General features: G+C 38.1%; 1 protein-coding gene across 2 annotated transcripts in view; it reads right to left on the reverse strand.

The window, feature by feature from the left end:
* MAGI2 (membrane associated guanylate kinase, WW and PDZ domain containing 2) overlaps positions 1–18,887 on the reverse strand; it is a 703,939-nt gene that overhangs the window by 222,282 nt on the left and 462,770 nt on the right. For both annotated transcript variants that reach the window (XM_014308028.2, XM_005423532.3), the window contains exons 5-6: positions 17,314–17,527; positions 5,667–5,746 (exon numbers count right to left, since the gene is read on the reverse strand). In XM_014308028.2, coding sequence (XP_014163503.1) covers positions 5,667–5,746; positions 17,314–17,527 — 294 coding nt within the window. The remainder of the gene's footprint in view (positions 1–5,666; positions 5,747–17,313; positions 17,528–18,887) is intronic.

The raw sequence follows: 18,887 nt of genomic DNA on the forward strand, positions 1-18,887 counted from the left end.
CCTGTAGCCTTGGACCACCTTCCAGTAGCAGTGCAGTTTAAACTGCATTATCATTTTAGCTCCAGTGTGCTGCTTCTGTTTGGGAGTATGTCATTGGTGAATGTGTCTATTTTATTCTGAAAGTAAATTAAAATTTTAAAAAGTCTTACAAAATAATAGTAGAACTTTATTGCTGCTAGAAAATGCATTATTCACTGTATCTTACATCACTGATGAGCATGCTGCGTTCCTTACAGGGGGCACTTGTTATACATGCTATACTGTATAGGTATATTTGTTATACTTTATGCATAAAGGGCCATTAGCATAAAAATAATATTTCATATTTCTATGAGCCTTTTCAGCTGTGAACCTCAGTCCACTTTGCAAGCAAATAATCTTTACAGGTACATGAAAGATGTGTTTATATAACCCTCTTTCACAAAACTCAGAAATTGGAAGTGATTTGTTTTCATATCACCATGAAGCAATTAGAATGAAAGCCTGTGGTTTTCTTCACAAAAGACCATGGGACAAGATAGAAGCTTCCTTGACCTGCATTTAGCAGCCTCTAAAATCCTCAGATTACTGGAGAAGTTACTATGGGTTGCCACTACCTCCAAAGACAGGGATCCTTGCAGGCTGTGTGCCCCTGGGTCCATTCAAATGCACTATCTAGGGGAGCAGTGGGAGCAATGAGTACAAGAGAGCCAAATGCTCACTAAATAATCAAGGAAAATAGAATTTTTTTTCTCTACTTTTACTCCTTCTTGTCCTTGCAATTACCAGTTCTATTTAAGATTACTGTTAGCACTCTATGGGGATTTGTATGGCTGAGACTGTGAGAAACTCTAATGGTTCTAAAGGCAAAGTAATACTCAGTAGTCCATTACAGCTCAAAGGACTTATCTCTTACACTGATAAATGTCCTCCAAGGAAGCTTCACTCTATGCAAGACCTCCCCCCAGGGAGATACCAGAATGCTGCCCAGGGCACAGCCAGCCAAGGTATGCACATGTGGACAGCTATTTTGTCTTAAAACTTATCCAAGGATGAAGAATTACTTTTATAAGCTGTGTCACTGAGCCAGGCTGTCCAGAAAAGGTGTCTTCTGAACTCCCAGGAAGGAGGTGACCCTTTTCTTATTTTTATTATCATTATTGTGAGTTTGGCATGGAAGAGTGTTTTGGTCAATGAATGCCCAGATGGTGTTGCCAGCATGAAATGCCCTTCCAAAGGTCCTAACAGTTCAAAATATTTTGTTATGGTTTAATTAATTCAAATTGAAAATGCAAGCAGAGAAAGCCATGTTCAATATGTCAAAAAATGACAGAAAAAACTTCATTGTGATCAATATTATTACAAGTAATGCCAACTCCATTACATTACATGATTAAATAATACTTAAAATGGGGTTAATAATCGGTAAAAGGGAGTTCTAAGTAAAAATAATCAAGTAAAAAGCTATTTGTAGGAAAGTATTTACCCTCTACAAGTTGCCATTAGCAGGTATCAGAAAACACAAACAGTATCTGTATAAGATAAAAGTTCTCTACATGGCTTCCAGCAAGAAATATGTGTAAGGGAATCAAGAAGTAATGCTTTGCCCATAAACTCAGCATGCCTATGCCCAAATGCATCCATAAAACAACAGCATGAAAGGCTGGTACATCTTACTGCAGCATTGTAAGGAATCAGGTAACCAATGATGAATTCTGAAGAGCTGTGTCGGGCAGTGGGAGCATCAAAGGCACTGCCTGGGACTGCAGGAATGGGGAATACACAACCCAACAACATGGGATGGGGTGGGCTTCAGTTCAACATGAGGACACTGAAATGCAGCAGCCTGTCTGCATGCAGGTGTTCACACAGGTGAATCTGGTGTCTGTGTCCTCTAAGTGCCAAGGCAGAGCTGACTTTTGCAGTCAATGAAGTATAAAGGCAACTCAGCTCACCCTACATAAGTATCTATATTTTGCAGTCAAGTTGGTGGGTGTAGAGGAGATGGAAAGACAGATGATGGATGAATGCTAGGTGAAATCAAAGTTTTATTTATAGTTGCAGGCCTACTCATATTTGAAAACTAGGGGATGGGAGAAAGGAGGTTGACATAAAAAGAAAGAGAGGGTTAAGAGTGATAGAGACTATCGAATGGGATGGATTAGTAATGAAATTAGGGAAATTTTTAAAGGAAATAAGTGAAACTTGACATATTTGATCCCAGGAAATTTCAAGAGCTGTTTAATCCCCAAACTGGATGCAGAAGAAATTGTTGATTTTTCTCCAGAATAAAAGTTCCCTAAAATGACTTAAAGAATTTGAAAAAAATAATTGCTACATTTCTTAATTAAAAAATGAACTTTCTAAAACCTGTGATATTTCATGTCATTACAGCTGAGCTGCCTTTCAGTATTAAACTACATTTCTTACTGCCTTATGGGACTTATCATTCTTTTCCATATTCTCTCTTGAAGAACAGACTCAGTTAGAAGAGCACTCACATAATATACCTGTAATCATGCAAAGCCTATGAATCTGCTATGTTATATGACTTTACAGGAAGTTTAGCAATGAGGGAATCCAGCTCACATGCAAAGAGGGCAGAACTATAACTCCTCTAGTACTCTACACATAATAATTGTTTAACCAATTTCGATGTGAAAAAAAAATTAAAAGTAGTATTTAAATCTAGACAACAAAAAATATTTAACTTATATTTTCAGCAGGGAAAAAATAATTATTTCTATTAAGGTCAAGATTTTCTGGAGGAAATCAGAAAAGTGTAAAAAATTGCAGCTGTTATTGTAGAACTGCCAGCTATTTCTGCTTTTTGCTATTATGAAACTCAGATTGGCACCATAAAAACAGAGCATAAGAGGTGGTTCTTTCTTCAAAGTTCTGCCATCTAAGTAGGTCTGACAGAGCAAAAGTCAAAGTAATTTGCTGAAACTCACACAGAAATTCCATGACAGAGAGACAGAAATAAAGATCATCACTTAAAATCTCCTGACCTACAAAGGGATTTAGAGCAGTAGGTATCATTAAAGAAAAACAGAAGGAGTCCACAGCACACATGTAGGTGAAGAAAGCTTGACTTGGTAGAGCTTGTCAATCTCTTGGCAAAAGCACGTGAAAAATTTTAAGAGGAGGGATGTGCTGGAAGGTTGATTCAGATTTTGCAAAAGGAAATGAGTAAGCTCTGGGATTTGCAGCTACAGGAGCCAGAGATAATGAAGAAATCATATTTGTCAAAGGAGCATTGAAGAGCAGAAAGTGGAAGAGAGTAAATGCCTGGAGCAGAGGGGGCCCTCAATATCACCAGCCCAGAAGATCAGGACTCTGATATCCTGCTCTGCTTGGACACTGCCTGGTGTGGAAACTGTGTGCTGGTGGCAGAATGAAGAAGGAGGATTTATCAGGATTTGCGTTGAAAGGAGAACACAAAATTTGGGTTATTCACAATCAAAACCTGATAGCAGAATCTAGTAAATGATAAGGAAGTCATAATGTATCTCAGAGAATCAATACAAGTTTCAGATGTGGCAAAATGAATGTCAATGAAAAGCAAGAGTTATGCATGTAATGATAAAGCATCAAGGTAGGTATAATTTCCTATCTAAACATTGATGTCTTTCTTAAATATTGTTTCTCTGAGTAAAATATGCCAGAATAAATCACAAAGTGTAACAGAAAATATGTTTGGCATAAAAAATCTACCAAGCCATAGCTGAAATTAATTATTGAAGTTAGATTAAATTTTAACAAAAATTACAAATCCCTGTGTGCTATAATAAAGTCCCTTGTGTTGGACTACCATGGCAAGGTGCAGTCATTTTAAGGCATATAAATGATTTTGAAGAACTTTTTCATCTGCAGGTATTAGATTAAAAAAAAAAAAAGACAAATGACACTTTTGAAAAACAGAAGAACCTTAGAAAAGATAGGATGTTGGAAGAACAATCAATGTAAGAATAGAAAATCTCTCCCTAAAGTCTTTTATGCATCACTCCAAGTACTTTGCATTAATGAGCTAAGCAACCTTAAAAGAACAACATGACCCAGCATACTATAGTGATTCAGTAATCCAGTAGTCAAATAACTATAAAATAATGCTTTTTCTTTAATGCACTGATCTTCATTTTAAATTGTTTCAGACACTTAGGTATTTTTTAACATGTCAGTGCTGTTCTGATCTCAGTATACAACAGTTAACAGAAAAAAAAAAAAACCAGCACAAATTTACTCCAAGTAACTCTGTGCAATGTTACTACACAGATATTGGTAGTTTTTTTCCTGCTTTTCCCATTACTATTATCTAAGGAGCAGGCTATGATATAGGTTCATGTAAGTAACGTGAGAGATTTTGAAAGCAAAGCTCCTGTGCCCTTGTTTTGTTTCAGTATCAGATCTCTATTGTAATCACTGTAGAATTTAGTCTGGGAGCTCATGTTGTCTGTGCTAGAATAAGCATCACAAAATCATTCAGACATGTAATTTCTGATGTCAGAAGAGAACGTCAGAATTGCTGCTGAAATAAGGAAGCTATTTTTGGAGTATAGCAATCTTTCAAAAGAAAGCCATTTACAAAAAAATCCAACCCGGGAACATTTTTTACCAAACCACTGACCCTGCAATTCATACAGCCAGCAACTCCTCAGTGACCTCTTAATCAGCCCTGAGTTTCCTTTCTGTTCATAGTATTTATGTTAACCAAATGAATGTGTTTTGGAAAATTTAAAATAAATCAGATGCAGTATATGAATACTTAGGAACACATTTAAAATATTTAAAATGCTTTGAATTAATGCACGTAGCATGCATGCATTTAATGCTCTGTATCTCACAACAATAAAATAAGTAGCAACATTTAGAAATCACAACATAACTGACTAATCGAACTGATATGGAAGTATAAAACAATGAAGGAAAAAACCCTTATCAGAAACAGATCGGTTACAACACATTCTTGCCTTGACTTTATTAAATGCTTTAAATACTGATAAACTTTACCAGAGAAAAATCAGAAATTACAGTGGTATGATCTGTATTATTTCAAATCTCTGAATCTGTCAGTATAATAATCTCTCCTGCAAAACAGCTACAGCTCCTTTAAGCATCCTCAGCAGTATGTATGCTTTTATATTTTAAGGCATTAGCAATGTAGTACCCCCCCAATCCAGCCTTGAACTCTGACAGACACTGATCTCTTTTCTCCCTCCCACACCCTGTTTTATCAGACACTATTTTGTTTAAATTGGCTATTAAATAGCATAGCACTGTACCTTTAAATACAAATCAAACAATATTCATATTCCCACGGTGCTGCTAGTTTCCCTTATGCATTGAATCGCCTGTAGATTAAAAGCTCAGAATCTGAAAAGGATTCTGTTCTGCAGACCAAAGTTCTCTGTAGGAGATGAGGGAGAGGGTCAGTCCCGGAGTCACACACACAACAGGCAGAAAACACACTTGTGATCCTCAGCTTTGGATAGCATCAGAAAGGGGAATAAAAAGCAGAAACACATGGCACACTGAGAACTGGTATCACTTATGGCTTCTAACCAAAGCAGCAATTAAACACCTTTCATCATTCCCCCAAATGCCTGATTTTTGTAAGAACTGAAAGACACACACGCACACACAAAGGAAAATCCCCTCTGAGCAGCAAGGAAAACTTAATCACCTACCATTTTCTTTGCACTCTTCTGGAGGTTTAGCCTTTTTCGCAAGTCGTGGATCCAGCCATGATGTTGTCTTTGTGTTATGGCTGAAAAGAAAAGAGATCACTCTGAGCAGACACATACTGAAAGGAATCAAGTTTTTTCCTTAAGAAAAAAGGGTTAGTCCAACAAAATTGCAATCGATACACTTAATTTGCTTACTGGTTCTAAGTAGCCCTGAAGGAGGTGTAAGAGTAATTGTGCAAGGCAGTTGTAAATTTGGCAACCTCAGCTCCCTGTCCTCAAAGCAGCTATTTTTATTAAAATCAACTAGAATGTTGCCAAGTTAACCTCATTGAAAATGCAGAACTCATCCAGAGCAAAAGGAATTTATTACAAATACAGTGTTCTCCCGTTGATCGAGCGCAGGCGACAGGATTCTGTACCATTCTCACAGTTTTCGGATAGAATTATTTTCATCTTAAACCTGTCCTTTTCATAAATACAGGTTTGTTATTTCTCTCCAGCAGCAGTGACAAGGCATAGCAAAAGTGATGCAAATTACAGCATGCTCCTGCAAAGTCTACATTTCCGGACAGGGTGATTAATGATACTTTGTTTAACAAACCTTTATCTCTCCATATATAATCCTTCTATAGAGATAAAATAGATATGCACAAGCTGAATGAATCATGTGGCTCCTTTCTATACTCAGAATAGATCTTTGAGAAATCAGCCATCAAAGAGCACTGAACTGGCAAAAATTGTTTTCTGGGAGATTATTTTGCCAAATGAATTGATACTTAGCACAGCTAATGAGAGTTAAAAGCCAGATCCTTTCTATGTATACTTTACCCATAAGCAATTTAATTTGGAGCCAAATATTGTAAACATGTTAAAGAAGACTATAAACCAGAAAATGATGTCATCATTACTCCTTGATTTTTTGAGATGCCTTTCCTACAATACCATAATTCAGAGACACTTCTAAACCATGTTTTATTTATCTGAGACATCCTAAGAGGAAGCTCATTCCACACAATACTAAATTATTTCTTTTATTATTAATTTGCTGTGTCATTTTAAAGTGTGCTTATGATTTCTCTTATAAACATTGTTATAAGGTATACAAAAACAGGGGACTAGCAAAAAAATGGATTAGGATGTAATTGTTTGTGAGTTTGTTAGTTACTGATACAGTCCATGTGATCCCAACACCGCTGGTTCCCCTAGGGAAAAATAAATAAATAGAACAAATTCCTTCTCCCACTTTTCTTCCGTGGCAAATAAATTTTCCACAGCCTCAATTTCTCTCTCTCTCTCTCCAAACAGTGACAGTGCCTACTTCTCAGCAGAACTGTCACCATGTTAAAACTTCCTCCACATTTTGAATGGGAAAGAAGGTAGAGCAGAGTTATGTATGGATGAAATGGCAACTAAAATGAAAATTGAGGCATTTAAATGATTTTTTCTTAAAAGCATTATCTAGTCTAGAACACCATTCATGGCAGGTGAAGATGATAAACAAACCCTTCCCTTTGAGAGCTGAGCTATATTTGCAGATATGGAGAATGATGAGCCAAAGTTGAGGTGAATTTGAAATGATGCCAGCAGCCTGTGCTTGACTGCAAGTGTAATTAAGACACTTTCTCAGAAGCTCTGGCTGCCTGTGGTCTCCTGTAGGGTGCATTTTTATGCTGCAGTCACAGCCCCACCACAGCTTGTGTTAACTTCAAATTAACTGGGGGAGATGCTCCAGCAGTGTCAGTGGTGCAGGATGGAGCTCAGCGTGGGCTCATCACACCAGCATCCATCCACTGAGCTCCTTGGGTGCATCCAGCAGCTCATGCTGAGCTCCACACCACCAGGGATACCCTGTTAGCAGGGCCAGAGCTCAGAGTGAGCTTGGACATTCCTGGGGAAGCTGCAGTTGGATCTCTGGAGTGTGGGCATGTCTGGACAACAGCCACTCTCTCCCAGATCTTAATTCTGAATTATTTTTGGGACCCCCACTGATTTCAGGGACTAAATTAGAATCGCAGATAGTTTCCTATGACTTTAAAAGAGCAATATATATGATTACTACTAGCAATGTTTGCTGTGGTATAGAGCAAATCTCAAAGCATTTTACAAAGGAAATAAAAATAACCACCCCTGGCTTAGAGGCAAGAAACTGGAGTCACAAAATCACGAAATTACTGTCCAGAGCCTCCAAACAAGCCAGTGACAGCAGCAGTACTAAAAGCCAGCTCTGTTGCAAGTCAACTGGCCAATGTCCACCCATCAGACTAGGCCAGTTCACCAGCCCTGAAAATACCCTGATAATATTTTTAGAAAGAGTTTTCAAGTATCTACAAAAACAGGTGCCAAACTGGAAACAAGCCCAATTCAATATCAATATTTAAAAATACAAATTAGTTGAATTACAACCTTCAAGGCTTTAGTTGAAACTAAGAACAGCAAGCAGTTACTCTTCCCTTCAGCATAAATGTGGCTTCCACAAAGCCAGCAGGACTGATGTCCCAGTTTTGTGCAAGATGGCCATTTTAAACAAAACCATAAAAGAGCTAAAAAATCAACAGCTCTTCCAACAGAAGAGCGATCCTTCAGTCTGCAGTGAAATTTCACAGAATAGAGATGATATTTCATTTAGATCAGCTCTTAGAGCACTCAATATCCTCCTCTAGGTGATATCTGTCAAACCTGTTCAGCTACTTAGTAAAAGCAAAACTCATCCACAAGAACTTTTGTCTGTAACAAATGACTGCAGGAGCAAAGAACCATTTGAAATTCATCCCTCTTTTCCTTGTTGTGCCTTTTCTCTTGCCCTGCCTCTCCACTTTATAATCTCTACTAAACACACAATGCACTGGGACTAAACACCTCCAGCAATGGGACTTCAAAGGCTTCTAGACAAGTACTCTAGTAGGTAAAAAATCCTTTCCTGCTCTGAAGGCAGGACTTGAAAAAAGGCACAATCAAACCCACCTGACTTCTAACACCTCTACCTTACCATCAGTGTCCTCCTATGCTCTCCCTAGTGAGAGCATGTTTGCTTGCATCATCTTAGCAACCAGGTACACAACACACAAACACTCCTTCAAGGAGGAGAGGCATGACAAATGTCACATTGCTCTCAGTAAAAGAGGGACATGAGTAGCCCTGGAGTACAGCATTGTGGTTTTTATGCATGTCTACTTCGGTCCTGCAAAGGAGGTTTACTTGGCAGGGTATTCTTCCAGTCTCCCTTGTGTCAGCTATTCCCTCTTCAGCTCTGCAAAGACCCAGAATCTGTAAAAGCTAAAGGGAGACAACCTTTATCTCCTGCATTTAATATAATTTAAAGGAAGCCTTGATAGGAAAGCTTCAACTATGGGAGAAGAAGCTTCAACCGTGGGAAAAGAGACTGAAGGAACAGTAAATTGTAAATTGGTCAAATTAACACTCATGGCAAGAGTAACATGAACACATATCTGCTGCATAGGCTGTGCACACTGAATTCTTAAGCACTAAAAAAACTTTGTAGGGGGCACAACCTGCCTACCTTACTACCAGGTATAATCAGGTGTGTCCACTTAGGAAGTCTTATAGACAGACCAGAAGGAAAAGGGGCTGGGGATTTACAGATTAGTTATGAATGAACAGCAGATGAATTGCAGCAGCAGTTGTCTCAAACAGGCATTTGGAATTGTCAGAGATGGAATGAGAGTGAAGTGATGAAACAAAAGCATCCTGTGAGAAATACAGCTGTGGCTCCAGCAATGTTTTACACTCACCAAAGCTTCATTACTTGGCAATAACTATACCTTATCATTAAAAATATGTTTAGAAAGCCCATAATTTCAATTATTTTGATTACTAGTTAGGACTATTGAGATAAGTGCTGGCAAATAAACAATGCATGTCTTAAAATCTCTCTAAAAATCAACAGCAAAATCCTAATTTGTGAAATTTTGGAAGCAAATTTTCCTTAACAAAGGATCTCTTTGGTCTTGATTCAAGCAGGTGGAGCATGGAAAGAGCATATCTTTTTAAAATTCACCCAAATTTGATACCTATGCACAAAATAGAAACTGCATATTGGCCTGAAGTGTATTGCAATTGTTTTTTTTTTAAGGTCGTTCAGTAAAGAAGTGGAGCTTAATATTTTAGCCAAAAGTCAATAAAATAATTATTTGCTGAACTAACTTAAATCCTCTCTCTTTGCCAAGTATTTGCACCTAGCAGAAACAGTTTATGATAATCAGTCATCTGGTATTAGTTGCACACAATTTTAAATATATGTGGAAGAAATGTTCTTCAGCTGGGTGAAGAGTGAAACAAAGAGTGAAAGAAAGCACAGAATACTTCCCAGAAGCCTTGACTCAACCTCATGCTCTTCTCCAGATTTTCTTTGTAGCTCTGCTTTTAAGACTTCACAGAGACTGTTGAAATGCCTCTGTTAATAGCTCTGGAGCTGGGTACCAGGCCAGAGGCTTTCTGGGAATCTCACTGGATACTACTCAATAGCTTTGGGAAGTAAAAAAACATTAGGAATGTGGCTTTTCTTATCTATCAAAGTGTTATCTTTTTATTATAATTATTTGTTAGACAGTATATTATTTTATTTAAGATTTGAATAGAATGGATTTGTGTGAAAAATCTGTCAGTTTAAAGCACTTTGACAGATAAAGTTTCTTGTACTAACAAAGCCTGTGGGCAATCTCTTGAAGGATTTTTGAAGGAACTATAGAAAGTACTTACTGACAGGAATAGCCTTAATATCTTTTAAAAGCACTGCAGACCTTGTCTAAATTGTGCATCTTGCAAGGTATGTAACTTGCATGTTATTGTGGAAAGCATTTCCAAATGGGCATTGTTTCAGTGTGTTTGGGGGCAGCACATTTGGGTTTGTTTGGGTTTTTATTGAACACATTACATTTAAGCCGGTCCTCGATCTAACAACTTGACCAAAGGGGAGCAGACAAGAAGAAAACCACAGTGCTCTGTAATGCCCTAAATGCTCCTCCCTCCTCTTTCTTTATGCTGAAGCATTGCTTATCTGCAGAGATTTTCAAGTGGCACAATAATGATCTTCAAGTAATTTGTGTGTGGAGGTTCACGGATAGGAAAACAGAGCATTAAACCAGAATTTTCAACCCATCCATTGTGGGATGCTCTCTAAGCTCCTTGCACACATGTAGGAACAGATACAAGAGGAAGTTATCCTCTGGCAGTGGTTTGCATGGCAGCAGCTGTGAGTGCCAGCTTGCCTTGCATTTCACCATGTGCTCAGAGTTCATGGTCCTTAAGAGACCCAAGTCTGGGAGTTCCTATCCTCTGAATCTTAGATGGCCTTGGGCACAAGATAAGCACTTATGCACTCAGCCTAGAGACAGTGGCACTGCCTCTAGGCATTCAGGAGCAGAAGATGCTTATGCATGACTTTTTGGGGAATATATAACTGCCTAAATTCTCCTACGGTAATTTCTGCTGTTGAAGTAATTCTCTTTGACTGAGGCAGTTTAATTTCTGACAAAGAATGGGCTTCATCTCATGTGACTACAAAAATTACATAGCTAATTGTGTGAGATTTGTCTCTCTTCAAGGGAGAGACACCTATACAGAATAATTTATCTTACCTATCATCCAGCAGAACCACCTAACCATATGCTCTTATGTGACATAATGCTGGTCATATCATCTCCCCAATGGCCTCTGGCTGTCACTCCAGAACAGTCTTGGTTTTGACAAGTTCTGTGTCATTTCTGTCAGGATAATGGAGATATCTTGGGCTATTACTGTGCCTCTACAGTGGTGCTTTGGCCAAGATCAGGAGGTCACTTTGCAAATTAATCTCTCAGTTATCTTCTTTTTCACATTAAGTGTTCTCCACTCTTGTAGCTGTTCAAGCTTTTCACTTGAATTTAAACCAAAAGATGCAGAGCAGGAGCTCACCTAGTGTGCTGCATTCACAGGTATGCAGCCCATGGCACCTGAAGAGATCTAGAAGCTGTGGCTGCTGGGTCATCAGCAGCAAGAGTTTCACTCTGAAGTCTTCTGATATTGCTAATTTAGATACAGAAATGGTTTAGATCAGAAGGAGCTCAGGCTGGTTTTAACTCAAATCTGGTCTGATGGATGGAGTTCAGGGTCCAGAGGTAGTAGAAAACTAAGTGCACTCCCAGAGTTCAACTTTCTCTTCTCTTTTGTCTGAAAGGAATCCAATGTGGCCACACTGAAATGTGAGCCAAATCACAGTGTGTGAAGACAGCCAGATTTCCTTCAAAAGTGGACTCCTGACACAAATTACATACTACTGCAGCCATAGTTTTGGATATCTGGAGACATATTTACTGGTAGAAGCAGCTGTATTTTGGCAAAATAATTCTGTCCTTATATATGGACAGGATGAATCAGCCTCTGGAGATAATTATCTCTCTCCATTGACCACAGAAGGAGTCTTGGCAACTCATTTATGTTAGATACCTAATGCTACATGGCAAGCCAGGTGAGCTGATTCTTCTAGTTCAATAAATACAAAGGAGAAAAGTTGTAACAACACTACAAATATCAGAGGAAATGTGCTGGAAGATTAATTCTGCAGAGCACAGCAGCAGAGACCTTTGGGGGAAAGACTAGAAATAAGAAAGTAAGGAAAGACAAGAGGAGTTAAGCTGGCAGTTTGACCTAGATGTCAGCAGAGATGCAAACAGCAAGTGAGAGCAAGGGACCGCACACCACTAATACAGACTGATAATGTCTTTATAACATCAATAGACAAGAGAAAACAAAAGAATTCATCATTCCACAAATTCTTTCCAGTTCGACCATCTTCATGTTCCTAATTAACTTGTCATGAGGCAAGGAAGTGGTCTCAGGAGAAAAGACCCCTTTTGGTTTCTTTCAGCTGCCTGTCCTGCTGTACGTCATGTTGAAGTCCAAAGTGCATTAGAAATCTGATTTTTTATGCTGACCAAAACTGACAGATCCAATCCAACACATAAACAAAGAAAACCAATTATAATGATATTTACAAGACCTCTGATGGGTCAGAATTGTCTATAAAACATATCTTACTGATACAAGTTGGGCTTCTTTCCCAAAGAAAAATCCCATCAGAAGCGTATATTATAACAGTATGTAAAAAAAAAAAAAACACCAAAAACAACAAAACCCTTTATCCTAATTGCTGCTTAATTCAAGCAGTAGAAATACCCAGACAACCAAAACACTTGAATATTATAGACTGATACTCTGATGTAACATACTCACAGAAGTGATGAACTAACTTATAAAAGTTCCCGTAGTTACTGCAGGATATGAAAGTAATTTTGAGCAGGTAGCAGAGTATACTTCTACCCAGTACTTTTAGTATCTCATACTATAATATATAATAATGATGTATCCAGGCTTAACTAAAATATCCTGCTTTGTGATGGTATACTGATGGAGCAGTCAGGAACAACTAAATACATCATGGTTCTTCAGGTAAACAAGATGTTGGGATAAATGTTGTTCCTGCAGTCAAAAAACCTTCCTGTCTTAAAAACTGCTATGAGGAAAAACTGATCCCAGCGAAGTCCACAGCAATATTCTGGTAGCTGTACTCTTCAGATATCACCTGAAATTGCACCAGCTGTATTAAAAAACTTAATGGCTGTTTTTTACAGTGAAAAGGAGAGTCCTTGGCAAAGGACTATTTTATAGCTGTTTTTCAGTCTTTTATGATACTTTCATAAAGAAAAAAAATCTTTAGCAACTAGAAAGGATACTGCAACAGGTCCAAAAAGCAATGCTGACTATGGTGTTTTAAGAAGTAGGTGTTGAAGTAGTAAGAGACTGAATGTGTGTAAAATGTACTGGAAAGTGGTTTGTTTGTTAAACCTTGTGTGGCCTCATTCTCCTAAAATTCATCCACACAAGTAAAAAAAGATAATCCTTTAAAGATGTTCTATTGTGGTTTGCATTCATTCTAGACTTTTCTCCACTAAGAAAACTATTAATGTATTATAAGCAAAGGAAACTATATATGCTTTTGAATAGTATAGAGTCAAATAGCTTTAGGTTTCATGTCCTACTGTCCCTGCAGCCCTTTCAGAGTTCTGCTGCCTACGTGTGGAGAGAAGGCTGGAGAAAAAACCAATTCTGCCTTTTATAGAAGAGCATTAAATTGTGCAGCCAGCTGTACAGGACAGTCTATGATGTAATAATGGTTGAAGCAAGCTAGTTGGGTGAGGGCCACATTTCAAGCTGACTGCACATGACAGCACGTGCACCTAGAATCCTGGTCCTTTCTTGTTTTGCAATGCTTTGGCATTGCACTGGACCAACACAGCAAACACTGATTGCTTGGGATCTAACAACCAGACCGGCTGACTTTGTGAGGACAACACAAATTTGGGTCTCTAGTATGTGGTTTGAGAGCTGTTGGCAAGGCAAGGTCTGAAGGCATTGGGAATCACAGCCTTTCCTTAGCCCTGGGAAAGGGAACAGCTAAAAATCAGTGAGGACTATGATTTATTTAAGCATGCCAAAATACACCACATTTATCAGCCATATTTAAAGCATGAAAGAAGGAGCAAAACTGGAGTGTTATTTGATGGCATTCCAATTTATATACAGCCTGTTAATTATTGCATGTTCCCATTAGCATATGTTCTGAGTGAAACCAAATGCAAGAGATGGAGTCCTATTTGTGTAGTGTGTGCCTGTATTTGAAAATTCAGATTCATATGTAAGGGAGGCTGGAAACAGCCCAAGAAATGTACTTAGGTAGCTCTTCCTGAAAAACACTGGTAAGTATTATGTTGCAAGAAGAGATGCTCATGTTCTGTCTGTGAACGCTAAAATAGGGAAACATAAGGTCATGCACCTATGTCAGAAAGGGAATGAAAGGAAGAAACAGAGCAAGACACGCTTGAAAATATAACCATCCTCTGAATCATTCAGTGAATCTGGTAGATGACATGTTTTTTTGTTTTTGTAGTCCTTGAGGCAGAGGAAGTTCCTTCCACTGTGCTTTACAAAAAGTTAACTGAACCATTAATGATTAACAAATAAATAATCCTGTCTGTAGACAATTATCTTCCCCCTTATGAAGTCACTTCCTCTCTCACTGTAAATCTGCCACACTATTCTGATGGCAGTTTTGATAAGCGAGGTCACATCTGAATTTTAGAGGTTACTTTGAGGTGAATGAATGAAAATGCTGCATGAAATCTAGGACCTTTGGGTATACCTGTGACAACCTGGAACTTGAGATCATTTGCTGCTGGAAGGCTTTAGCGTTTAAAGGCACAATTCACATGAGCCCCAAATAAAGCAATAAAAGATGCTGCCTAGTGTGGCTTTTTTTTTCCCCACTCATTGTGATGTACACTTTAAAAATGTTTGTTTTTCATCTATTATTTAATAATCTAGTACAATCTTTACTCCTGTTCAGGGAGATGTTGTTAGACAAATAGGTTTTTGTTGTCTTTTTATCTTTCCGTTTTTTTGTGAAAGCAAATGGAGTCTCTTCATGCCATTAACCAAAGTGACTTGTAAACAAAGAGGCAATTTAACAGCATCCCCACAGCATTACATTCCTACTTAACCCTGCAAAGACTGTGCAATGTGAAAGCTCAAATGAACAGAGAGCTGTTCCTTTTGCTAGGTTTCTAGTAAATAATCTAATATTTTTACAGATGTGCAATTGCACTTTTTTTGCAAATACATTGTTCAAGTTTATAATCCCAAAAGCAAGAAGCCCTTGCAACAGACCTTCTATCCAGTCTGCACCTCTGATTGATTTCTTTGCTTTACATAACACTCATTTAGTGGAAGTGAATGATGAGCATTGTCAGAACTGCAGTGTAAACCAGAGCATTTCAAGGAAAGGAAGAAAGATGTAACATTAAAGGAATTTGAGAAGTGCAATGGCTGCTCTGTAGAGCATCAGGGCTATTTGCATTCACTGCATTTGTTACAAAATATATATTTATTTTCTATTAAATTTGGTGTGTTAGTGATCTACCCATCGCCCCTTCCCCTGTCCCCCAAATGTACCACAGGTTTTTGTTACAAGTAAAATAAAAGTGCCATATAATTCAGTCTGCTTTCTATCAGGGCATTCAATACATGTGGAAAAATTAAATTTTGGAGTAAGGTAAGAAGGAAGCAAGAGTTTCAACTAGACCTGAGGTCATCCTAGCTCTTCTCTGCTTTCTTGGACAAATTATAATTATTCTTCTTCTAGAATAAGCACATTTTTGCCCTTTTCAGCAAACACACTTATGTTTTAATAGTTACTGCTATTTTCAGCCTTGTACATGCCAGAAGCTATAGTTGGTCACGCCAGTATTCATTAAAAAGTCACATGCACAAACTTTATTCTTAACATTTGTTTACACTTCATGTGATAGTCACAACATTTTAAATTAAATACAGGATTCAAAGCATAATTGACACCACCAAATGTTATTTTCACCTACTAATAATCAGAATAACAGATAATGCTCCAAACTGAGGCAGTTCCTTAAAGCAAACATATATGCTCCTTCTACCTCTGCAGTAGATTTTTACTGATGAAAATGTTAGTTTTTCCATTTTCTTTTTTCTTTTGAGGAACAAAATGTTATACCAACTCAGAAACTTGCTGTATTTTTATCCTGGTAATTTACAATAATCATAGAATCTGCTGAGTTGGAAGGGATCTATCAAGACCATCAAGTCCAACTCCTACCCCTGTGCAGGACACTCCAATCACACCATGTGCCCAACAGCATTGTCCAAACCCTCTTAATTCTGTCAGGCCTGGGGCTGTGAGCACTTTCCTGGGGAGCCTGTTCCAGTGGCCAACCACCCTCTGTGGTGAAAAATCTTTTCCTGATATCCAGTCTAAACGTCCCTGACTCAGCTTTAGGCCATTTCCTTGAGTGCTGGCCCTGGTCACAAGAATGAAATCAGTGCCTACCCCTCCTCTTCCCCTTCTGAGGAAGCTGCAGACTGCAATGGGTTCTCCCTCCAGTGTCCTTTTCCCCAGGCTGAACAAACCAAGTGACCTCATGAGCTGCAACTCATAAGGCTTCCCCTCCAGACCCTCACCATTCTCGTGGCCCTCCACAGAAAGCTCTCTAATGAGAGCACATAGAGCATAAAGAACTTTCATACCCATTACTTCAATGAGTTTACTAACTAGTAACAGGTATGTATAGTCTACCAACAGGGAAAAGTTTCTACACATAACTAATTCTCCTTATAGTCATTTATTTTACTATTTCTATATACAGCATGGTCTCCCTCTACTGTTCATTAGGTAGCTTTTAGTCCCTTCATTTTCCTTTCCTTTAACTGGAAAAAAGCTTCACCCTCTCCACCTCTGTCCACATAAGGAAGGACAAAACCAGTGATTGTGTTACCTTCCCAGCAGAAAGCACCAGAAGAGTAGAAAGACTTTGCTTTTAACAGAAGAAACAAAAGCTTTAATTCCTACTATTAAAGGAAGCAGACCAGTTACCTATCTTAAAACCCAGCAGGCTTCCATCTAAATGACTAGTACAGGAATTGCCACCAGCCCTCAGCAGCCCTGACAGCCAGAACATTCCCGCTGTTTTAATGAGGAGGAGTGCAATGCTCCACTTCACCATACAAACCATTTCCCCACCCAGTTAAATACAGTACAGCTATTAAAAATAGAAGAAATAAGACTTACTCAATAAAGTAGACTTCCCCCTTTTCTGTATAAGCCATTTCCCAGTTATCAGGCAGTGGGCCCAAGTCATCATTCTCTTCAGGTTTAGTCTGTTTTGTTACATCCATATCCTCCTTTGCTTCTTCAGGCTGACCATATCCTGGTGCAGGACAAGGCTGGGTGGTAGATGCCTCACCTGAGACAGCTGTACTCTTCTCTTCATGTTCACTTGATTCTACAAGAGAAGAAAAATTACAGGTTTTGGATATCCAAGTTAACGGAGAAGAATTTACGGGGTGCAAGTCTCTGCGAACTGCAAGCCTTGAAATAAAGAGAACAATTCTGTTTGGTTTACACAAAGGTTCTTCTGATGATGCATTTTATTTGGAACACAATAAAAGAAAAGAAAGGAATAAAACCAAACTGAAACAAGTTTAATAAAGAGTTCTGGCTCATTCTGTCCCAGGAGTCCTTCCAGACTAGCAGTAAGCTCTGAGCAGAAGGCAGCTTCATATCCAGCAGCTCTACTGTCTCATGTCTTAACTTCTCAAACTATACTCATAAACACACATGTATACACATAAAACAACTACCCGACTGTTTTACTACAGACTACAGATCCTTTTCCCTTAAAAATGTATGTGCACTAATTGCTTTATGTATCCATATATCAAATAAACCGATGACATGCATCAACTCATACCAATATACCATATAGAAAGTGGTTGTGATTTCATTGTTGATATGACCTGTAGGAGGCTTAGCTTCCCACAGCCAATACCAAATGCTTCAACATATCAACACTGTAGTGTACTGGAAAGTTCACGAAGATGACAATTTATTAAATGATCTAACAGTGCACCCAGAGCAAGGAACTATGCAGATTCCTGTGTGAAACATGTAGGAAAGTGGAAGACAGCTTGGGTGAAATGTTCTAATTAGTGATGCTTACAACAGCAAGAAAGAAGAGCAACAAAAAATTAACAAAAACTGTTTATAAAGGCCTAGATTTTAATTAACCCACAGAATCAATAAATGTGCTGTTATGGCAAGCAGTGGTAAGAGAGAAAAAGTTTAGGAAAACTAGTAAAGATTGAATACTAAGAATACAAGTAAAATTTCTAATGAAAAAGAAAAATAGTAAGTATAATCAAAGATAATTTTAATTAAGTCATGAATTTGCAATGAGCTGCTACTTGAGGCAGAATTATACAAAAGGTGAAAACTAGATTAAATTATTAAGGATGAGCACTGAAAAATAACAGCAAAACAGAACAGTCAGTCTAGAAAGTGGGATATGGTCAGGACATTAGGGCTAACAAGAAAACTTTCTGTAAGTGCAATAATAATAATAATAATAATAATAATAATAATAATAATAATGACAATACCACAAGCAGATTCTTTCTACTATGTGGGAAGGAAGGAGAGCTAATAGTTTATGACACATAAAAACCCCAAGGCAATTAGTGCTCTTTTTGCCTCAGCCACTGCTACCAAAAAAAAAAATCACCTGTGATTAAATGACTAACATAATTAATATCAGCAATAGGGCTAAAGAAGGTAGAGTGGGCAGAAAACGGGTCGGGTGAAAC

Source organism: Geospiza fortis, unplaced genomic scaffold (genome assembly GCF_000277835.1).
Source record: "Geospiza fortis unplaced genomic scaffold, GeoFor_1.0 scaffold424, whole genome shotgun sequence".
Classification (NCBI taxonomy): Eukaryota; Metazoa; Chordata; class Aves; order Passeriformes; family Thraupidae; genus Geospiza; species Geospiza fortis.